Raw genomic sequence first — 23506 nt, forward strand, 5'->3', positions numbered from 1 at the left:
GTGATTAATAGTGTGAGTTGATATCTAGTAGCAGATATGGGTCTATTATTATGGCTTTGGCATTAATGCCAGATTAGACATCAGGGCTTTGACAAAATAATAATTTTTCCTTATGGCCCTAAAGCAGTGGTACAGCGCTCAGCAGATTTTTGGGGGGTTGGGGGATAACAAGACGGGACCTAGGAATGTTGCATTGCAGGCTGCCCAGGCAACCTTGCTCTCAGGCAAGGTTTTCTTCTATATAGTGCGGTATTGTCAGGGAACTGACATCGGAGCCAGAGGCGGAGGCTAGGCTCCCAAGAGATGCTGGAGAAGGGCCCAGCAGGGAGAGAGGCAGCTCATCAGCTGGGGAAGGAAATCAGCGTAACACCAGGGATAAAGGGGGGCAGATGGGGGAATCGGCAAGGGGGCTCCAGGACTCCTCGCCGGAGACCAGCGGGGAGAGCACGGGTCCTCCGCTACCCACACCTTCCCTGCGCGACTTCCGTGCAGGGAGAGTAGGAGGAGACTTGGCGTCAAACAGCTTTTATGCTGGAAAAGGTTTAAGAAACGCCCACTGACGGATTCTGCTAGCGACTGAAACAGCCACGAAGTGAAGGGCTGTCCAGACAGAAAAGGTTTAACCAGGTAACCTAGCCAGGAGTGGCGGCAACTTACGCACGAGCAACCCCTATTATTATTACAGCAATCCGTCAGTCACTGACGTTGCTTGTGCGCAGCGACAGGCAGGCAGCATAATGAGCCAAACCGGAGAAGCCGGCGCCACGGAGAGAGCAGCTGGAGTGCAAAATCTGGTGGAGAGGAACCGAGATTTGGAACAGCATGTGGCTCTTCTGACGGCGCGGTTGGACGAAAGGCGGGCTCACGATGCACAGGTCAGACCCACCCCCGTAGCAAGGAAGGTACTGGGACTGGTACACAAGTTTGGGGGGAAGCCCCAGGACTACAACGCGTTCCGAACGGAAATAGAGTACGCTTTGGAACTGCAGCAGAAGGATTTTGCTGACGATGGGGAGAGGGTGGCCTATATTGTCGGGCATCTACAGGATGGGGCCAGGGAATGGATCAGGCCCCTAATGGCAACGCAAAATGCCGCCTTGAAAGACCTTAGGAAATTCTTCCAGGCGATGGATGCGATGTATTCCAGTGATGTGCAGCAAAGTGTGACTCGGCGGGAACTGTTGGGATGCAAACAGGGGAACCAGTCAGTGAGAGACTACTGGTCGCGCTTTGCAATGTTAATCCACCGACTCGGGTGGGAATTGGACTCTGAACCCATTCAAATGTTGTTTGAGGAGGGGCTGTCCCCAACGGTGAAGGACGAGCTTTCCTGCGCGCCACGCCCGCAGTCGATGGATCAGCTGACCAAGGCTGTGCTTGCGATTGGCGTAAGACAGGAAGCGCGGGCTCAGGAGAAGCGCAAAGGGAGAGGGGAACGTTGCCATGACTACAGCATTCCTGAAATACCGAGGCAGCCTTCCCCGCCGGCTGAGCCAATGGAAATAGGTGGCATGCGAGAGGTTTCAAACTCCAGTGAAGGTCGCAAGAGGGAGGGAAAGGATTGGAAAACCACCAAGAAGTGTTTCCTCTGCCAACGGCCAGGACATTTTGCCAGGGTCTGCCCTCAAAGAAAGGCCTGGCAAGGGATGGTGGGAGCTGCTGGCAGTGAGGAGGAGGGGGGAAAGGGGCAGGAGCAGGGAAACACCAACGCTTGGCTACCAATCAGCGGGCACAGCAGCCAGGCCAGCAACCAATAGAAGTGCCCCAGCCAGACCCCCCCAGGGCGGCTATAGCCATAGAAGTGGTGCTAGAACTCCCGAATGGGCACCCAGTCAAGGTGAAGGGGCTGCTGGATTCAGGCAGCTCCTGCAATTTATTCAGCAAGGACTTCGCCCTAGAGCACCAGCTCCACCTGCTGCCCCTGGATTTTCCCTTGCAAGTGACCACCATTGATGGCAGGGAGCTTCTGGGAGGGGAAGTGACGCACCAGACCCCACCAATGAGAATGAGGGCTTCCAGGCACACAGAGACCATTGCCTTTCACGTAACCACACTGGCAGGACCCCCAATAATATTAGGGATGAGCTGGCTGGCACTACATGATCCAGTAGTGGCATGGCATCAGCGGACGGTCACCTTTGGGTCAGCTTACTGCTTGGAACACTGTCTAGGGGGGGGAAACCCCAAGGATGACCGTGGCCAGGGTGGCTGGGATAGCTGTGGAGCCGAAAGGGGAGGTGCCACCACAATATGCTGACCTGCAGGAGGTCTTCAGCGAGAAGGAGGCGGATAGACTACCCCCCCATAGACCCTTTGACTGCCAAATCAACTTGCTCCCAGGGGCTCAGCTGCCGGTGGGTAAACTGTATGCCATGTCGGACAGGGAGATGAAGGAGTTGCGGGAGTTTATTGACAAGAACCTGAAAAGAGGTTTCATAAGAGAATCAAAGGCGGTGGGGGGGCAGTCCGGTGTTCTTTGTGGACAAAAAAGATACTAATCAACCCAGGCTCATTGTGGACTACCGGGCCGTCAACCTGGTGTCAGAACCCGTGGCCTTCCCAATGGCCAGGATTGATGACATTTTAACACGGGTGAGGCAGGGGAAAAATTTTTACCAAGCTGGACCTCAGGGGAGCATATAATTTGATTAGGATGAGGGAGGGGGACGAATGGAAGACCACAATGTTCACCCCACTGGGGGCCTTTGAGTACTTAGTTATGCCATTTGGATTACAGTCGGGCTCCGCCTGTTTTCAAGCTTTCATGCACCACGTGTTGGGGTCCCTGCTGTACAAGAACTGCGTAGCCTTCTTGGACGACGTCTTAATCTATTCGGACAATGAGAAGCAACATGTCAGAGACGTCAGGGAAGTGCTAAAGAGACTGCAGAAGCACCAGTTGTGGGTCAAGCTGGAAAAATGTCAGTTTCACGCCAGAGAAGTCGAGTTTCTGGGGTACAAGTTGTCAGACAAAGGCCTAGCCATGGACCCAAGCAAGGTGCAGGCGGTGCTGGAATGGAAGGCCCCCAAAACCCAGAAGGACGTGCAGAGGTTCCTAGGGTTCAGCAACTTCTACAGGAAGTTCATCAAGAACTTCGCCCACCTGACAGCGCCCATCACAGATTGTCTCAGTAGCAAAAAGAAGTTCGTCTGGACAGAAAGTGCCCAGCAATCCTTTGAAAGACTGAAGAAGGCGTTCGCTTCGGAAGAGCAGCTCCTGCACGTGGATTTGCAGAAGCCAATGAGACTGGAGACCGACGCGTCAGACCGAGCCATCGGAGCGGTACTGTTGCAGCCAGGGGCCCAGCAGTGCTGGAGGCCGTGCGCCTTTTTATCGAGGAAGCTGAGCAAGTCGGAGCAAAACTACACGGTGTATGACCGCGAATTGCTAGCAATTTATGCAGCATTTCGACGATGGAGACATCTGCTAATAGGGGCGCAGCACAAGATCCAGGTGTGTACGGATCACAAGAACTTGGAATACTGGAGGACTGCGCGAGTACTCAACCAGAGACAGATTCGATGGGCACAGGAGTTCTCCAAGTTTTCCTTCGAGATCCGGTACGTACCGGGAGAGGAAAACGTAAGAGCAGATGCTCTCTCCCGGAAGCCGGAGTACATGGAAGGAGAGGGACCGCCGGAAGTCAGACACGTGTTCCCCGAGAACCGATGGGTGTGTGGGGGAGTGTTGGTTGGGAAACGAGAACTGGCCGGGCTTACTAGAAACGACGAATTCGCTCAAACTAAAATCAGGGAAATCCGGGACGGAAGGGAAAACCATGGAGGGTTTGAGGAAAAGGAAGGGCTACTGTACTACAAGGGGGGGCTGTACGTACTACCGGGGGAGACCTTGAGGGGAAGGGTACTCAAACAACTCCACGACAGCCCAACAGCGGGGCACTTTGGTCAACACAAAACCATGTTGCTTGTCACCCGGCAGTTCTGGTGGCCAAGGGTAAGGGAAGATGTACGGGAGTATGTATGGGGGTGCGACCGCTGCCAGAGGGCAAAGGGGGAGAGGGCTGCCCCCGCAGGGTTACTAGAACCCTTACCCACGCCGGGAAGACCCTGGGAGGTGGTATCCATCGATTTTATGACAGATTTGCCCAAGTCAAGGGGGAAGACAGCAGTCATGGTAGTGGTCGATCTACTGACAAAAATGTGCCATTTTATAGCTTGCTCACATGCGGTCACGGCAGAGGAAACAGCCAGGTTGTTTGTGGATCACATCTTCAGGCTGCATGGGGCTCCCTTGAGGGTGATCTCCGACCGCGGGAAACAATTTACTTCCCGGTTCTGGAGGAAGCTCATGAGCTTGCTGCAGGTCGAAGTGGGCTTATCGACGGCGAGACACCCGGAAACCAACGGGCAAGCAGAAAGAGCGAACAGTATACTCCAGCAATACCTACGCTGCTACGTCAGCGAGAGGCAGAACGATTGGGTAGAGAAACTAGCGCTGGCTGAATTTGCGTACAATAACGCTGAACATGTGTCCACGGGAATGAGCCCGTTCATGGCCAATTATGGGTGTCACCCCAGGGCTTTCCCGGGGAGTGGGGAGGAAGGGTGGAGCGTACCTGCGGCAGAGCAGTTTGTGGAAGAAATGGAGGCCCTGCACCAGCAACTTAAGATGAACTTGGAACGGGCCAAGGAAATTTACAAGAGGCAGGCAGACAAGCACCGTAGGGAAGGGGAGACCATACGGGTGGGAGACCGGGTGTGGTTGTCAACCCAAGGGTTACCCTTTAAGGGGGGGTGCAAGAAGTTGCAGCCAAGGTGGCTGGGACCGTTTGAGGTAACACAGCAGGTGAACCCCGTGGCATTCAAGCTCAAGTTGCCTGACAGCATGAAGATACACCCGGTGTTCCATAGGTCCCTACTCTCACCGTACAGGGAGGGGCGGGAATTCCTGGGGCGAGAGGGAGAAGTCACCACACACCCGCAGATAGAAGAGAGGGAACACCACAACCTGGCCACGGAAATACTCGATTCAAGGTGGCGAGGACACCAGGTGGAGTACTTGGTAGCTTGGGAGGGAGAACCCGGGTCGGAAAACACATGGGTTCCCGCGGAGGCAATCAATGACGGGTATCTTGTGGAGGAATTCCACAGCCTGTTCCCGGACAAACCTAAACCACTAGCGAGATTCTGGGAGGAGCAATTTGGAACCACAGACGATGAAGAGGATTTTGTGGGTTTTTCTGCCTCCGAAAAGGAGGGAGGAGAGGCTTCGGAGGAAGAAGAATCAGACTGGGAGGCCCACCCCGCGGGAAGGGATCGGAGCAGGTGGGAAGCGGGTTTTGAATCCTCAGAGGGTGGCGACAGCTCCTTCCGGGGGTTCCCCGCATCGTCGGCCAAGGAAAGGGACGAAGTTGGATCAAAAGGTCGGGCCGGGGGTGGAGGGGGTCCTGGGGGGGAGGTGGATGTCAGGGAAGTGACATCGGAGCCAGAGGCGGAGGCTAGGCTCCCAAGTGATGCTGGAGAAGGGCCCAGCAGGGAGAGAGGCAGCTCATCAGCTGGGGAAGGAAATCAGCGTAACACCAGGGATAAAGGGGGGCAGATGGGGGAATCGGCGAGGGGGCTCCAGGACTCCTCGCCGGAGACCAGCGGGGAGAGCACGGGTCCTCCGCTACCCACACCCTCCCTGCGCAGAAGACTTCCGCGCAGGGAGAGTAGGAGGAGACTTGGCGTCAAACAGCTTTTATGCTGGAAAAGGTTTAAGAAACGCCCACTGACAGATTCTGCTAGCGACTGAAACAGCCACGAAGTGAAGGGCTGTCCAGACAGAAAAGGTTTAACCAGGTAACCTAGCCGGGAGTGGCGGCAACTTACGCACGAGCAACCCCTATTATTATTACAGGTATCTATTTTGACTCATGCTCTGCTTGTATGTTTGTAAAGGACAGTCCTGCTGCCACCTGTCTCCAGGGCTCCCACATCCAAAGGAAACCGACTGCTGTCCCTCCATGATGTTATCACTTCTCCCAAGAGCAAGCTCATGTGGTGAGTGCCACCAGGATTCGAGCCAAAATGGGGCCAGTGAGAAAGAAGAGGGAAGTATCAGCATGTTGGAGACGTTTGTGTTAAGTTGCAAAAACGGTGCACCAGCAACAGGAAAACAAAATCCCTGCAACAACAGAAGTGGGCTTGGTACTCAGCTGTACCAGAATACATGTTTTAGGAGGAAGAATGCAGTGCAACATTTTGTTGCAGATCCCACTTGTCACCCATCGTAACAGGAGGTGTGATATATCTGGAGGAGAGTCTATACACTGCAAAGATTCCTGGGGTGTGAAGTGCATCTCTTGAGGCATTGACACTGTAGCATCCTGAGAGAGCTCCCTCAATGAGGGCCAGGCCAGTCAGTTTCCAAGACAATAGGAAGGTTGCCACATGCTGCTCTGCCCCCAGGTGCAGAATTTTACCTTTTTTTCATAGGAAATATCACCATCCAATTGCTTATAGAGAAAATAACATGGATACTAATACATACATTTGGTGCAATTGCTTATTTTCTAAATTTTGAAATGTACAGTGGTACCTCAGATTACAGACACTTCAGGTTACAGACTCCGCTAACCCAGAAATAGTACCTTGGGTTAAGAACTTTGCTGCAGGATGAGAACAGAAATTGTGCGGCGGTGGCGCAGCAGCTGTGGGAGGCCCCATTAGCTAAAGTGGTACCTCAGGTTAAGAACAGTTTCAGGTTAAGAAAAGACCTCCGGAATGAATTAAGTTCTTAACCTGAGGTACCACTCTATTGTTTTAAAACATGTTCCTAGCTTTTGGGACTAACATGCAAAAACAAAACAAAAGAAGAGGAGTGGGGAGTGATATCCAACATTAGTCCCACTCAGACCCATTGAAGTCACTGTACATTAGTTGCTTAAATCGACTGGTTTGTCTTCAAAGTAGGGTTGGCTATCACCCATCATTTGCACTATGAAATACTAACGAAATACTTAAAAGCTTTGCATAAAATCAAGATAGGCAGCAGCCATGCACTGCTGGTTGTTCTTGGTGGCCCAGCCATGCCTGCATCCTCTTGTGCTGCAGAGCACTGATATAAAGTGAAAACCTCCACCCCCATGATCCCCCTCCGCCTGTGTCTCCTGGGCTACGGGTTTAAAGAAGCTCCCTTCTATCTACACAAGCTTGTGGGCAACACTTGGTTACCACCAAACACTCAGGCACCACCAAAACCCAAAACCCAACACACTGCATTTGATATAGGGTGTGTGTGTGTGTGTGTAAATAACATATCCTAGACCAGGAATGGGGAATCTCTGGCCCTCCAGATGCTGCTAAACTGCAACATCCATCAGCCCTAGAAAGCACAGCCAATGGCCATGGATGATGGGGACATTTGGCAGGCTAAAAGTTCCATACAGCTGCCCTAGACTTCCATTTGACTGTGGGAAAGGGTTTAGCCCCAAAGGGTTGTATACATTTCTCTGGGTTCAGAAAGGCCATTTCTGGCAAGAGTGGCTCCCGATTCACCTTTGGCCACTGTTTGTCATCTGCCACTTAACACATTAAATTTGTCTTGGGTTTTCTTACCAGACAACCAACAATCTATCACAGGCCCTTGTAATTAGCACAGCTGTGATCTACAGACTATGCTGCCACCATACAGGACTGCAGAATGTGGTAGTGGGTGCAGAATCAAGCAGATGGGGTGGTCCACCTCTTACCTCCATAGTCACCCTCTGCCCAAATCTCCTGAAGTACAGCTTTCAAGAATCAGCCTCCTAGCTATTCGACCTTGTAGGTAACTTTTAACTACACAAAAAAACCTCAGCTTCTTGCTTTTTTACTCTCTGACTCTAATATTTCCCATCATTTCATTCAGGTGGGGAGCTAGTGGAGGCCCAGCAGCCAGAAGATGCTTTTTTTATAAACTGGCCTCTGGTGCCACAACCTCACTGAGCAACCTCTGTTTAAGTTGGCACTCTCTGTCCCGCCACCTCTGCTTCCAGCTGCAATATGACCTTCCTTATGGTCTCTTTGAGGCCTGGTCTACATAGGCAGCTAATGACACCACACCACTTCTGACTGCAGGTGGTTGTTGCCATTGTTGAATGCTTCCACAACTCCCCAGCCCCCACCCCAAGGTAGCATAACAAACCCAAGCATCTTGAGAGTGTTGCAGCTCTGCTGATTTATTGTTGTGCTAGCTTTCTACCTGCTGTTGCTTTGCTTCTGTTTTTTAAACAACAATCCCAGAGAGGATTAGAAAATTATGTCCTTAATTTGCAGCCTGAAGTGGTTCTACCACAGGAATAGGCAAACTCGGCCCCCCAGATGTTTTGAGACTACAGTTCCCATCATCCCTGATCACTGGTCCTGTTAGCTGGGGATGGTGGGAGTTGTAGTCCCAAAACATCTGGAGGGCTGAGTTTGCCTATGCCTGTTCTACCGCTTCACAACATCTGCGAAGCACTCTGAGCGCACCCAGGCACTATATGAACGCTGCTAAGCATCACTAGATGGGTCACATGTGCTGGATAGGGACAGGGAAGTGGCATCATTTCCTCTTGGTTCCTATTACAAAAGTTCTACAGGGATCATCCGGAAGGAAAGAGATTCTCCTCCTGCCCCACTTTTTCTTTTTTCTTTTTAAGGTCCAGTGTGTAGTGTATGGGGAGGATTATTGTGTGTTTGTTTCAAATCATTTTTTCTTTTAAAAGGTAAAATGACATTTCCTTTATTTTCATACAAACTCTCCCCCCCCAAAAAAAATTAATCAAAAAAAAAGACAAAAAAGACACAGATGAACAAACGGTACCTCAGCGCAAATTTTAAGAAAAGAGAGAATTGAAGAGACAGAGAGGGCCTGAGCAGTCCACCTAGTCCACAGTAGAAAAATAAATCTTAAGGTGGGGTGGGGAGGGGTGCAGCAGGAACAAGAGGAGGGGACAGTACCTGTGAAAGGTGTATATTCATAACATTTTAAAATTTTACCTGGGGTAGTGTAGGCTTTATAATGCGTGGCCAGTCCCCAAGCCGGGGTGGGTGGGGCGAGGGGGAAGAAGAAGGAGAGAGACGAAAGAATATAAATATATTTCCAACCAGGGAAGAGGGAGCTGGCCTCACCCTCCCCATCGCCCCAAGAGAGGAGATGGGGAGGAGGAGGACGTTACATTCGGAGACTCCATACATTCAGCAAAGAAGGGCAGGGGTGCAAAAGACTGTGTCTGGAGTCAGAAGGGCAGACCACCCCGCTCCCACCCACCACTCCATGTAGTGTTTACAGTGAGCTATTACTCCTGCCCAACTGCAGATATTTGGGCACAGGGGTGGGAGGAGGAGGAAGAGGAAGGGAAGAGGAGGAAGAGCAGGCCCGTTTCCTTAGTACCCAAGGCGGGGCTAGAAGTAGTGCGTACCAATCTGTCGCAAGCTGGGATCACGAAACCAGGAGGAGGGTCTCGTACCTATGTTTTCGGGGCAAGCGGAAGTGGGGTTTGCTCCATACCCAAGGGAATGGGACGGCGGGGTGGGGGAGAATGGGACTGTGAGGGCAAGGCCAGTCCTCACCCCCGCAAAGGTTACGGAGGGAAGCATAGAAGTCTTTTGGGTATTCAAGCCCATCTCGCACCCGTGGGCCAAGGCCAGGTCTGCCCCTGGCGATGGACACCAGAAGGGCTCGCGTCTTTCTCTGGCTCACATTCACGGGGCTCAGACAAACGAGTACTGGTTGTTCACAGCCCGGGCTCGTCCTTCCGATTCCTCCGGGAGGGGAAGGGATCCTCCTCCTCCTGTGGCCGCTGCCTCGTCCACCTCTGGCTCCACCATCCGGCCCTCCTCCTCCGCCTGCCCCTCACACTCTGGCAATCCACGGTCAGGGGGAGCGAGAGGCGGCCGAGCTGGGGGGAGCGGAGGCGGCGGCAGGTTACGACAGGTGTTCGGTTCTGTGGAGAGAAGAGAAAAGAGACAGACAGACAGACAAAGAGAGACAAGAGGGCCCGGGGTTAAGACAAAATGTGGGATGGCGGACACAGAGATTTATCTGAGCCCTCCCCCCCCCCCCAATGTCCAGTCCAGAGCAAGGGGCTCCCACCCCAACGAGGTTTTTCTAAAAACGCAGCAACTCCAGTGTTGTCTACATCCAGTAGCTAGAGAACTTTGAGCACAATCTTCTGGGCGATGCTTGGGAAAGGGTGACAACACACATCAGAACTTAGATGGCACCGCTGCATTCGATGCGGCTTAGAGCAACCCTTGCTAACCTGGTGCAGATCTCATTACCCCTGTCTACTCGACATGCTGGCTGGGCCTCCTGGGAGCTGGGAATCCAACCGCATCTGGAGGATGCCACATTGCGGGGAAACTGCGACTTAGGAAAACTGTCATATGTTACATGCACTGTGGCCTGATGAAATCACACAGGGAGAACTGCTGGGCAGCTGTGTGGGGATGAGACAGGCTGGCATGACTTGGGGCTGGCTGTGCATACTCTTTGCGTTAAAAAACAGTAATATCCAAACTCTGCCCTGCACCAAGAAAGCCAATTTATAGTGCTGCCAAAAGTTGTCCAAAATTACACAGTGGCATTCATTTGTTTATTTTTTTGTAACTTATTCTACTTCTACAAAATACTCAGTGCAAAATGTTTATTGTGGTTATGTCTATTCCTTTGTATTTGCAATAACGGTAGCTAAGGTTTTGACCGATTCAAGAAATCTCAGGAAATACATGTGAATGTTAACTGATTAGAATAGGCATCTATCTGCCCCCCTCAGCCAAGGGGCTGCATCTGGCCCCTGAAGCACCTGCTTGCAAGTCCTGGGCTGAGGTGCCAAACACTGGGAGACTACCAAGGTTGGCAAAAACTGTTCTACATCCTGGCCAATGACTCCTACCAGCTCCTCTGTGCAATTTTCACCAAGCACTGCCCACACATTCATTCTCATCTTCACACCCAGATTGCCATAAAACTTTTTTTAAAAAAAATTGAGAATCATGCCTTCCAAGATCCCTGTTTCTGCAACCAATGCCAAAGTCTGCTTGTGAGCAGAAATTCATTCTGGCATTACTCAGAGACAGTATTTGCAGAATCTTTGCAATGAGACGTGTGTGTGTGTGTGTGTGTGTGTGTGTGTGTGTGTAATTCTGAATATCCTATGCGTCTAAGCCTTTTTCTCCTTCTTTCCCTTAGACCACGGATGGGGAACCTGTGGCCGCCCAGATGTACTTGGATTCCAACTCCCATCAACTTGACCAATTGCTCAGGAACGATGAGAGCTGCAGTCCCGCAACATTTGGAGCCAAGCAGGCTCCCCATCCCTGCCTTAGACCTACTTCAGGCTTTACCTGGTCGTGACACAGAACTAGAGGCCTGGCAGCTGGCTTGGCTAGAGCATTTGTTGAGCTGCCGGTGTTATATAATATTGCTTAGCTGAAACTGATTAGGCTTCATTAGGAATTTCAGAAAAAGAAAGAAAAGTGTGTGATGGCTTCCTCTTATTCCTCCACAAAAACTAACTGAATGGATTTGGCTTAATTGCCAGCATAGCGACCTTTTTAAAAAAATAAAATAAAATTCTCATGCTATGTAGGCAGACACCTTCTCAAGTCTGTAGGCTCTTTTTAATTGCGCCAGACAGAATTATGGCTGCATTTCCTTGGCCCTAAATTTTCCTCATGGCACATGCCTTTACTCTAAAGTGAGTTTGGGGGCCATCGAATTCAGAATCCTAGCAGCCACATCTGGTTGCTGAGAAAGTTTGGGGGGATGAGCAGCAGAACAGAAAGCAATACTATGTCCTACTGGGGCCTTGTTATTAACTGTTTGCTCTTGATATGTTAAATAACAAATTGGGCTATTTGGCAAAGCACTGTTGTATCCAACACAATCAAGATTGCACAGAGGATACCATAAGCTTAGTTGCAAACTAGGGCTGTAAGGGAGCACAGAGAAGCTCTATATGTTACAGGACAAGCTGCCAGAAAGACGAGGTTGGCAGCACATCCTGTAACATGTGAAGCTCCACATGGTCACCACGGCTAAAGCCCATCTCCAGGGAAGGAATGTAAGAAGCTGATTTTTACAAGGCAAGCGATTGGTCCATCTCCCTCAGTGTTGCTACAAAAACTGGCAACAGGGCTTCAGGCAGAAATCTCCCCGCACCCCCAGCTCTACCTGGAGATGCCAGGAGGAGCCTCTTCCCTCTGAAATCTCCCCCCTACCTGGTGTCACAGACACAGTGGATGGTTATGGGCATCGCACATCTGCATGACCCGTGGATAGCGATGGGCTATGGCGTGGGGGCTGTGACACACACACACGCTCGCAACTCTCTGCCTTCCTCCCGTGGTAGCTATGGCACACTTACACGCAGTCACCCGCAGAGGCGGCAGCAAGGATGGAGATGAGGTTGGGGGGCGAGTCGGGGTCCCCACTGAACCCAGACACCGGCGCTCGGCTCCCAGCCCGGTCCCGGCCTGTGACAGAGATGCCCACATCAGAAATAGGGATTGGGGGTGGGGTAAGAGAGGGAGAGCGGTGGACATGAAGGGGGTGGGGGGTCATCGCCCCTGCGCGGTGTGGAGCAGAAGACTCGGGGCGGGGAATCTGGGGGAGAAGGAAATGTGTCTGGAGCCACAATGGGAGGAGATGGGGGGGGAGATGGAGCATGGCATGGATTGGCAACGGTGTCAATGGTCTTCCTAGCCCAGGGCTCCCTGGGGCTCTGAATCGCTCACCGTGCAGCCTCTGCGAAGCAACCACGTAGCTGACGAGTGTCACGTCGCTGGAGCCGCCCGACTCGAGGGGGATGGGGTGGACCCGGAAGTGCTCCAGCATGTCAAAGATGGTCTGGAACCAGAGGTGCTGAACCCGGCACTGCCCGTCTTCGTTAAGGGAGAGGCGCAGGTGCTGGTGGCGAGAGAAGGAGGCCTGGAGAGAGGTCCCGTCAAGTGCCTGAGCCTCTCCCACCCTGTCTCACAACTGGCACCATCTTTCTTTTTCTTACCGTAGATTCCGGCATATAAGACGACTTTTTAACCCCGGAAAAGAGGTTTAAAAGTCGGGGGTCGTCTTATACGCTGGGTATGGGCGGTACGGAGCAGATTCCCCCCCCCCTGCTGATGCTGCGGCAGCTCTGAAACAGCAGCAGCGGGCAGCGGGCGACTTTCTCCCGGTGCAGAGCTGCCCAGCGTATTAGGCGACTGGGCTTATAAGATGAACCCTCAAATTGCAGCTGCCAATTTGGGGGGGGTCATCTAATACACCCAGTCGCCTAATATGCCGGAATCTATGGTAATCACATTCACACTCCACCTTTCCCTCCCAAGGAACTCAAGGCGTTGTATGTGGCTCTCATCTGCCGAATTACAGCCTAAAAACAAGGCTGAGGAGGTCTGGCCAAAGGTCACTCAATGAGCTGCACGGCTAAGTGGGGGCTAGTACCCTCGTCTGCAAGGTCCTAGTCCGAAACACTGACCCACTGCGCCACGCTGGCTTGCCCAGATACCCGCGCACGTGCGCTCACCTTCGCCTTCCCCTGAAAGTTAAAGGTCAGGACGTATTCCCCGCGCCGCGTCTCACTCTGCCGCACTAAGAAAACGCCGTGGCTGCTGGCTCCCCCTGCCAACACCAGCTGGGCTGCTTTGAGGCGGGACAGGGTGCCGTGGAACCAGGGGTATTCAGACAGAGGGTGCTCTGTGTCGCCAAGGCTTCCCCCGCCTGGGTCGGGCTCCCCTTGGAAAAGGAAGGAACCTGGAGCAGGGAGAGAGGCGAGAGCCGTCTGCCAAAGCCGGTTCAGAGAATTCTGAAGTCTCGCTCGCAGATTTCACTCTTGAGTCCGTCAGACACACCCACCCCATCCCCGTTCTCTCAGAATGGAGAGAGAGAGAGAGAGAGAGAGAGAGAGAGAGAGAACGCCACTCCACTCCAAGGCATTACCTGTGGTGTCCGGGGTTTCAGGGAAGGTCGTGTGGAGGAGCCCCATGGGGAACGGCCCTTCGTCAATCGGCACTCGAGGTGGCAGCTCGGGAGGCAGCAGCTCCATTGAGTCAAAGTGGGAGGCAGCAATGGAGACGGAGCTGGGGGACATGGAGGCGGAGGGGCGCTCCATCAGTCCGCCATAGGCACCTGGGGAGGGGAGAGGATGGACAAACAGGCCAGGTCACAAGCAGCACACCAAGGCAGCTTCAAAAAACATTGTGCAATTCCCGAGGTTATCATGGACTGAATGTCTTAGATAGCCTTTTCTTATGTAAGCGGCAAATGGAAAATTGGAAGCCCTTTTTATGTTTATTTATTATTTCTTTCTCTCTCTCTTCTTTTTCTTCTCTCTCTTTATTTTCTTCTTCCTGCTTATTTCCTGTGTCTCAACACCAAAAAAAATTGTGCGATTCCTTGTCAAGGCTACATTTTGTCCACTATATATACAGCATAGAAAGCATAGTTCCTGCCTCTCCAAATTTTGATTTTTAAAAATCTGAAGTATTAAAACTGGCCTTTCCTTCCAACAGTAGAGTAACAGCTTTATGGCTGATGCTGTATACATTGTTTTAACATATAATTAAGCAACCAATAGGTGACTAGATTGAGAGAGGAAATGGTTGGGCAGGGGGTAGGGAGAACTTGAGCATTTTCCTGCCTGATTTACAAGATTTATTACAAATCAACAAACAGAAACAAGAGTTAAGATCAATAATTGACAAAAGGGAAAAAGCTATTATCAGAAGTCACACTCTCCCAAACCTCTGTCTCTAGGAATAGAATCAAACAGTTACAGATCACAGACCATATTAAAAAAAGAACAAAATAAAATACATTTAAACTCCACAGAAAAGTGAAATACATTTAAAAATGCCATGTAACTGTATACAAGATTTCCTAAACCAACTAAAAACGAAAGACTAACAAAAATTAATAAAACAGTGATGATATGTCATTGTATACTACACAGTGTGTCATTATTTAAGAGACAAAGCCAGTTCTGATTAGTATGTAGAAATCTTTGTTCTATAAAGTTTTTTTATTATTTATTTCATTTATTACTTTTTCACCCCATCCTTTCTCTCAAGGAGCTTGCAATAGCATACGGAGTTAGTGTGCATTCCTGTTTTGAACTCGGCCCCTCTGAAGAAAACACCTCAGGTTGGAAAGCGTAGAAAGCTGGCACTACAGCTTTTTCCTCTAAGACTAGATCACACATGGGGAAATTTGTCTTGTGAACCGCCCTGAGACCTTGTGATGAAGGGCAGCACATAAATCCAATAAATCTAATAAAAAACAAAAACCTGCGGCCCTCTCAATGGTTAGGCTCCAACGCCCAATATGGTGAATAGTCAGGGATGATGGGAGTTGTGGTGAAATGAACACAAACAGGGCCACAGACTCCCCATTCCTGGATCAAACATTAATGCAAAAATAGAATTTTATCATCTTGCTGCAATAGATGGCTTTGCATTTTACCAGAAGGGTAAGGCAGAATGCCGCTTGACTACAGTGATACCTCATGTTACGTTTGCTTCAGGTTGTGCGTTTTCAGGTTGCGTCCCACGGCGACCCGGAAGTACCGGAAAGGGTTACTTCCAGGTTTCGCCGCTCGCGCATGCGCAGACACACAAAATGACGTCATGCACATGCGCAGAAGTGGCGAATCACTACCCGCGCAGGTTGCGTTCTGCTCATGTTGTGAACGGGCCTCCGGAAAGGATCCCGTTTGCAACCAGAGGTACCACTGTACTACTACATCTGCTTAGGTTTAGGAATAGCCATTTTCATTTTCCTGGCAGTGCTGGATGGAGGGGCCTTGCCAGCCCTACCTGGCAATGCCAGGGATTGAACCAGGGACCTTTTGCATACAAAGCATGTGCTCGGCTAACTGATCTCCAGCCCTTCCCCAACGTGGCAGCATCGTTTTTCCAAGGGGTGAAGCTGGGGCTCTGCTGGGGGTGGGAGAGAATGCAACAGACCTTGGCTGAGCTGATCGCTGCTCTCACTCGGCACCATGGGAAGCTCGCGGCTGGGCATGCTCTCCGAGTGGTTCATACATGGCTGTTCCAGGCTGTCAGTGCTCTCTCTGTGGAGACAAGTGCCATTAGCCAAAACCAAACATCTGTGTCCGAGGCCAATATACTCCCCAGTATCAGATACAGGGGGGCAAGCAGGGAAGGATTATCACACTCATGCTGGGCTGCTACTGGAAACAGAAACACTGGACATGCTAGAGCTTTGGTCTGGCTGCTTGCTTCAGGGATGGGGAAACCTGTGCAATGCCCTCCAGATGTTGCTAGACTACAGCTAAGTGATAAACTCCACACAAATACGGAGTGGAGTCCCTAAGGCAGCTGGGTGGTGCCTTGTATGCTTCCTTCCAGCAGCTCCTGGAGCCAAGCTGGGGTCAAACATATTGCTCTGTTTTCCTTTGGGCCACATCAGTGAGGCTGAGATTGGGGGTCTTGTCTAGGACTGCCTTACACACTGCCTAGGCTTGTGCCCCCCCCCCCCCCGAGAGGTCACTTTGGTGCCGCTAACACCAAACCGGAGGCACACTCCATTGTCTCTTGAGAGAGATGGATGCCAACAGCTCCCACCAGCCCTGACCACTGGGCCTTGCTGGCTGTGGCCAATATGGGAGTTGCAGTTCAACAACATCTGGTGGACCAAAAGTTCCCCAATCCCTGGTTTATGCTTTTAGCATGGGCAAAGTTTGCAAGGCATGCCTAGCCGACCTTTCCCATTCTCGTCTGCCTAAAGGCTCTCATGTAAAGTATGAAGCTGTCCTATCTGTCAATCTATCTCAGACCACAGGTCCACATAGCCCAGGATTGCCTTCTTTGAGAAGCAGCAGTTCTTCCAGATTTTCAGGGAAAGGAAGCAAGCAAGGCTTTTCTTAGCCTTGCTACCTGGGATCCCTTTAACTGCTAAGGATGCTACCTTTCACAGGCCCAGCAAGTGCTCTGCTGCCTAGCTCTGGTTCTCTCCCACGGCCTGGCGCAACTTACCCGAGGCCCATGCATTCCTGAATGTCAGCCAACCAGGAGCGCATCTGCAGCGAGTCAACCGTCTCAAGGATGTACTCCAAGGAGCTTGACAGCTGTGAAGTAGAGTGGGAAGGGAACAGCCATAGACACATTATGTTTTGGGGGGTGTGGAGGGGCTCATTATTCCTAGAACATGCCCCCCACAGCCCTCCGGTGCCTCCAAAAAGCCAAGGGAAAAAATGAAACATGTCACCATGAGAAAATCAGTAAACTGCTTCCTAACCCTTTTGTGCAAGAATGACAAGAGCTGCTGAAGCCAAATGATGCTCAAGTTAAAAACCTTCTCCAAGAGCTGAGAAGATAGAAAGCATTCTTATACTGAATCAGACACTTGGTATATGTAACTCAGCATTGACTACATGGACAGTAGTAAGAGAATGAGGCCTCCCTCTACATGTTTTGGCCCTCAATAGAAACAAGTCAGTTCAGGCAGCAACGGCTGGCAAGGTGTTTAAGGAGACCTTTGTCCCACGTTCTTTATCAGCTACCTTAGCTGCCCCTCTACACCATGCTGACTGAACCCCCCTCCCATTTGCTGTGCTTTTACCATGCAAAAATAAATAAATCACAAAGCACCCACATACCCTTCTCGCTCTCAAAGCACACAGATGTCATGGTTGGCCTCCAGGCATATGAAAGCAAACCAAGCATATGACAAAGCATATGAAATCAAACCAAGAGAAAAAGAAGGTTGGGGAATTGTCATGAGTCTGCTCAGGAACAGCAGCTCCTGCCAAAGCTAGCGAGGTCCTGCTAGAGAGGGACCAGGCAGCAGCAGATCCCACCAGAAGTGAGAAGCAAGGAGAAAAGTAGGCAAGGGCTGAATGCACACTCCAGCCAGTCTGCCTTTCAGAAGTGAGGGAACTATTCAAGCCCAGGGGCTGCACGCCCATATGGGCAGCTTTCTGGGGGCCACATGTCAGTGATTGGAGACGTCCGACAGACAAAAACCGGGTGGGCAACGGATACAGCTCCTGGCATTAGGCAGGACCTTCCAGCCTGCAGGGGAGAGTCCCAGGGACCAGACAGAGGGCTGCACCTGGACCTTGGGCCTGAGGTTCCCCACCCTTGCAGCTGTCTTAGCTGCTGGTGGAAGGGACTTCCTCTGGGAAAGTAGCCCAGGCAGAGAATGGGGACACATCCTCTCACTGAGAAGTGTTAATATTATTATAAGCAAATATGCAAATTAACTCATTATGGCTCCAATTATCACGGAATACATTTAAGGTTTAGGGCTGGTGTTTTTTGGTACCTACTTGAATAACTTTTTTAAAAAACCAGGCTCACAAAACGAAGCCACTAACTTTCTGCCCCTATGCAACCTTGATATTTTTCTTCTCCTCACCTTGAGCACAAAGGTGTTCTCTTTGTCTGGCATTTCCAAGGGGGTCGTTGTCCGCACGTCCACTACGCAAGAGCAGGCGATGCTGACCCGCGGCTTGGATGCCTAGGGGTTAAGTTAGGGAGAGCCACAGTTACGCCGATGCCCCTCAGTGCTGGGAATCTTGGCGTGGGGTAATCCTTTGGCTCTCCCCGCCCGGGATTTCTTCCCCCCCGCCCTGATGCAGTGACCCATGGCTCACCTTTGGTGGGATGTAGAACTCCAAGAGGTAACCCTCCCCCTCCCCCTTCCCCGCTTTGCGCAGGAGAAGGCGGCATTTCTGCCAGCGCGTCCGGCTGCCCCCGCCTGCCCCGTCGTCGGCCACAATGTAGTTCAGCAGGCCCTCGCGCCGCACGCTGGCCAGTTCTACGCGGAGGGTGGCTGGGGAGGCTTTGTTGAGCCGCAGGCGTTCGAAGCGGTGAGTCCAGCGCTCGGAGTCGCCACCCCCTGAAGAGTTGGAATTGCTGTTGGCGCCGGTGGTCGCCCCGTCCGCGCTGCTAGGGGGCGACTCGGTCGAGGTCTTCCACTGCAGGATGCCCCGGACGCTGCCCCGGACACTGCGGCTCACGTTACGCAGGGAGAAGCGCTTCTTCAGCTTTGGTTTGGTGGCCGTCACGGCTGTTGCGGTGGAAACGTCTTCGGAGCTACGAGACTGGCTGCTGGAGAGGCCAGAGGGCGGCCCCAGGGGAGGCTCCACAGGGGAGGCCACGGAGGAGTCGCTGCATGTCTCGGAGAGGTCACGTGCGGAGGAGCAGCCGGTGAAGGGGGCGATGTCGCACCGGGGCGGCGAGTCACTGGCATAGGCCCGGCTCACCTCCGCCTCAAAGTGTTCCAGGAAGTGCTCGGCAAAGCGGCGAGAGAAGGCAGCTTCAGCTCCTGGCGTGGCAAACTGGGGGTTCTCACCCAGGAAGGCCCGAAAGCGGCGGGCAAAGTCCACCGCGGCAGCACGAGCGTGCGCCTCGCAGAATTCCCGCCAACCCGGAGAGGGAAGAGAGGCGGGTTCCCCCACCATCCCTCCCCCGGTTGGCGACAGGGGCACTGCGCTCCCGTTCATGACTGCCCGGGTGGGGCCGGGTAACAACAAACCCAGCGCCAGGACTGGGCCGCTGTCGGAACTAGTGGCCTTGTGACCTGCAGAAGGAGAAACGGAGAGACCGTTATGAAAATACGAGGAACAAACAACCTCACGGGGTTACTACTGTTGTTCCGGATGCAGGGAAGAAAAAAAGGGGATTTTAGGGAAGAATACAGCCACTCACAAGCAGGAATGAGTAAGAGCTCAATAACACTGTTAAGGACCTGAGTAACTTACCCAAGCGGTAATATGCAACTTTATAGGTAACATCTCAAGTCATATAACAGAAGACTCTCACAAAGAAGGCAACCCTAACTCTAAATGCACAAGACTGCTTTGGAATTAAAGAAGAGAGAATCATGGCATTACAGAAGCAACCAAGATGCAGTCCAGCAAATATAATTAGAAAACAATGGAAACTATTGGAGGTGCCAAATCTGGAGCCGAGTGCTTGGTTCTTGTCTTTAGGTAAATTACAAACCAATGCTTTCCTGAAGATTCAGTGTTAAGCTCTGAATTAAGCATCTAACCCCTCTGAAGACAGAGAGCAGATCACCTTTTTTCAGGGACAGAATTAGATCTCAGAGTGAATCTCTAATTCATAGACAGAATTAGATATCTATCCCTAAAGTGGCATTAAACAATTATTCAATACAGGAATGAATAATAAGGTTGTGACAGTTTGGTGAATCTCATGACTAGCAAAAATCAACAACATGATTTTGGCCAAATTCTGCTACAGCTCAGTTCTGACAGTGAAGAATGCATGGGTGGGCATAAAGTAGACTGCAGCCCACTTACGGGCTGCTGGCAAACTTCTGGAGGATAAGTTACATCTACTGATTACTGGAATCCTTAGAAAGAATGCTGGACGGACCTTGGTCTAAATTTGCAGGGCACTACTTATGACTGAAAAGTTCAAGAGTGCCTACTCAGGATCACTGCAAAAACATTGTGAATATTCACTCTAACGTTGGAATTTTACATGCATTTGTGGACCATGGGGATTCTTTTTTTTTTTTTAAAGAATTGATGCATCATGCAAGACTGGAATTGGATCACCTCTGGAATAAGTGACTGAAGGATACCTTCTACTGAAAATCAGACCAGCTGTACTTACACGGTAAATACCTCTTGCTGAACTACTACAGAATGCTTGTGGGGGAAACTGCTTGATTGAAAACACCTCAGCATGAAAAACCTTCAACCTTTCTACATGGAAGGTGCTTTCAACCTGAGAGTGCACTTTCAGAGACCTAAGGGTGTAACAAGAGGTCTCACCTGCATTCCAATAGGATAATATCACATACACGTATCTGCAAGTTTCAGTAAGCTCATGGTCAAAGTCACACACCTGCATCTATCTACTGTAAGATTTCATGAGTTGAGCCCTGTCCATAGCAGGACTAACTCTCAAAAGTTAAACCCGTCCCTGCTGAGAAGCAAATTGCTTTGCTACAAATAGCAACGTCCCACCTTACAGAGGACAGTGAAGTGTAATCTTCCCAGCCCTCAACTGGGAAGAAACCATTCCAAAGCTCCACTTCTTACCATGTTGGAAAAGTTCAAGTGACTTTAGTACCATTTCCAGTACCTGTTATTTTTTCCAATTGCTCTTCCCTGCAGCTGCATCTGATATTTAAACTGAGGGTAAATGCTATTCAGTTTGCCTATTCCAATATGCTGATTCCTCTGAATGTGAAATTCCATGAATGCAAGGCACTGAAAATGGAGAAAGGATAGCATCATGATCTAACTGGTGAAAAACAGGGTGCAAGCTTCAGGGAAGTCCTCTGTGGAGAGCCTCTTAACCTCAGAATTGGAAATGGCAGTTTCTCAGGAGAAGGATGTCACATGGGGACTCGGGAAAAGGATGGAAAGAAACAGTCCAGCACAGCAAATACTTCTCTTCTCTGACGGACAGAACTTTTAGTCTTGGCAGCCTGGGGAACCTTTAGAGGTGCAGGGGATTGGACGGGAGACCTTCGGAATGACAACTGCCTACTCTACCACTAACGGACCATTCCCTAACTAAGGGATTGGTGGCGGGAAGAAGAGTGGCCGCTACTACTTGCTGAAGGCACGGAGCTGGCCACACAGAGCTGAGTGCAAAGAGCACATTTCCCTCCCATATACACGTGCACCGAATTAGGGAAGGGAAGGTGGGGGGCACCTCCTCATGCCTCTCTAAGCCGACCAGCCTCCTACCTCTCAGAGCTCTTTCGTGCTTTTTAAGCATCCCGCAAAGCTGGCAGCTCTGCGGGAGGCAGCTTCACTCTTCCCCGAAGGGAAGAGGCACAACCTGGCAAGACTGCCGAGGGTTGTGGGGAGTCATGCAGGGCGATCCGATGCCCGCTTCGCCCTCGGAGGCAGGCCCCGGCCAGTCCGGCGGGCCCCGGCTCCCCAACGAGCGGGCCAGGGCGCGCAGCCTAATGAAGGCACGGAGCCCCGTCAGGGGCTGGACCTGGCAGCCCCCTCCCTGGGAAGCGGGTGCGCGGGAGCGAGCGGTCCTTCCTCAGAGGGCGGAGGCGGGGCTGCGGTTGGGGGGGAGGCTCTTCGTGGATGGGGGGCGCTGGGGGGGGCTCCGCTTGGCTCCGCGCGCCTGTCACTTACCATCTCGGCCTCGGATCCCTTCCAGGAGGAAGGGTTTGTCTGTCCCCGTCTTTCTCCCAGTCCACCGCACGTCACTTCCGCCTCCGGGTTCCCTTTCGGTCAGGTGACTTTATTTTCTTCCTTTAATATCCGTCTTCGTCATCCGCTGAGAGGAAAAAGGGGGCGAGGGTTGTTGTTGTTCTAAGCTTCCAGTTACCATAGAGAGGAACGTATGCTTGGCGCTGGAGGGGCCGCGTAAGATGCGCGGAGCGTCAGTTGACGTAGCTGGCCTTCTCCTCGTCGGTGCAGGTGTTCAAGTTGTTACCACGGCAACCAGTGACGTAGAGCTACCAGGGGCTCCCGGACCGTTGTAGGGGGAAAAAAGGGGGGGCGCTTATTCGGCGTAATATGTCTCTGTCCCGTTGCTGGGGCAACGGCGCAGCAACATCATCCTCCGGAACTCAATGCGCATTTACGTGAAAGTAAGCCCCCCCCGCGCTCGCTGGGGGCTCCTTCCCATGTAGGTGTGCACAGAATTGCAGCGTTAGTGCACGGCCTCTGAGCAAGTGCAGAGTTCTTTCGCTTTTAAAAAATCCATAAGCAGCCGCACATTTGTAGCTTCGCCATAATCATCGGCCTTTTTATTCAGGGATTGTGATTTCCCACTTCTCTCTCGAATCCACTGAAGCGATTAATTTGTGCTGGACAAAGGTACGGTAGCTGCATTCAAATGGATTATATTTCAGTGTAAGTTTATCTGCCCAGGCGTTGAAAAAGTCAAGGAAACCAGCCTGAAATCCCTTTGCTACAAGTGTCCTTCATCAGGTCTTTGGAACCTTGCTGGCACTCTATGAGTTTGCTGGAAGCATGAATGAGGTTGAGTGCTGGCGCTTATGGCCATATCCATGCAGGTTCCAATCGCCAACAAAATCCTTATGATCCACTTCTAAATATCTGAATCCAGCTACCATAACCTCTAAAGCAAGACAAGAGGGCATCCCAAATAGTCCTGGAGCTAAACTGGGAGCTTCTCTGAGGAAGATACCCAGGTGTGGATGAATGCTAGGATAGAGTGCAGAAGCTCCTGAACTTAAGATATAGATACAGTTTGACTGAGAGGCGTGAGCCCTGATGCTGTACTTCCCCTTCCACCTGTGGGTGGGAGGAATGCCTCTAAAGGCAATTAGGGTAGTGTCAATTCTTAGCGACTTTTGGTATTCCCAGGGATTTCAGAGAAAATCTATTTTGTAATACAATCCCTATTGAACTATCAAAGGAGGGGAGATGCTAGACTTGCCTACAAACTTGTCCAAATCACATGTTGAGATTAGGGGCATGGCCTCAACCAAAGTCGCTGCACATCAGCTAGGATTGTATACGATGCTCACAAGCAGGCACAACCAGAAAATGCCAGTGTCAGTCAGCCACAAAGAACCTGGGATGTGGAAATGCACCGT

General features: G+C 51.4%; 1 protein-coding gene across 3 annotated transcripts; it reads right to left on the minus strand.

Annotated features, from left to right (window-relative positions):
- Positions 1 to 8780: 8780 nt before the first annotated feature.
- SH2B1 (SH2B adaptor protein 1) lies at positions 8781 to 22342 on the minus strand. 3 transcript variants are annotated; one of them, XM_080977685.1, is made up of 11 exons: positions 22071 to 22330; positions 21052 to 21179; positions 18585 to 19513; positions 18347 to 18448; positions 16963 to 17054; positions 15931 to 16037; positions 13907 to 14095; positions 13494 to 13720; positions 12706 to 12877; positions 12336 to 12444; positions 9744 to 9911 (listed from the first exon to the last, which is right to left on the minus strand). In XM_080977685.1, exons 3-11 carry the CDS (start codon positions 19434 to 19436, stop codon positions 9893 to 9895), a joined length of 1869 nt encoding a protein of 622 aa, XP_080833811.1. In that variant the 5' UTR covers positions 19437 to 19513; positions 21052 to 21179; positions 22071 to 22330; the 3' UTR covers positions 9744 to 9892. The 3 variants fall into 3 exon arrangements, with proteins under 3 accessions (XP_080833809.1, XP_080833810.1, XP_080833811.1); XM_080977683.1 differs by lacking the exon at positions 12336 to 12444 and having other exon boundaries at positions 8781 to 9911; positions 22071 to 22342; XM_080977684.1 differs by lacking the exons at positions 12336 to 12444; positions 21052 to 21179 and having other exon boundaries at positions 8781 to 9911; positions 22071 to 22342.
- Between the last annotated feature and the right edge of the window lie 1164 nt (positions 22343 to 23506).

Source organism: Podarcis pityusensis, assembly GCF_964106645.2.
Source record: "Podarcis pityusensis genome assembly, chromosome: 13".
Classification (NCBI taxonomy): domain Eukaryota; kingdom Metazoa; phylum Chordata; class Lepidosauria; order Squamata; family Lacertidae; genus Podarcis; species Podarcis pityusensis.

What these genes read in the sequence shown, in the direction of transcription:
- SH2B1 (XM_080977684.1), bottom strand. Translation starts at nt 19,436, where the DNA reads ATGAACGGGAGCGCAGTGCCCCTGTCGCCAACCGGGGGAGGGATGGTG. An exon ending in CAGCGATCAGCTCAGCCAAG is followed by an intron (nt 14,096 to 15,930) that starts GTCTGTTGCATT and finishes TCCCCTCCCCAG; the next exon opens with GTGCCTATGGCGGACTGATG. An exon ending in ACTTTCAGGGGAAGGCGAAG is followed by an intron (nt 12,878 to 13,493) that starts GTGAGCGCACGT and finishes TCTCGCCACCAG; the next exon opens with CACCTGCGCCTCTCCCTTAA.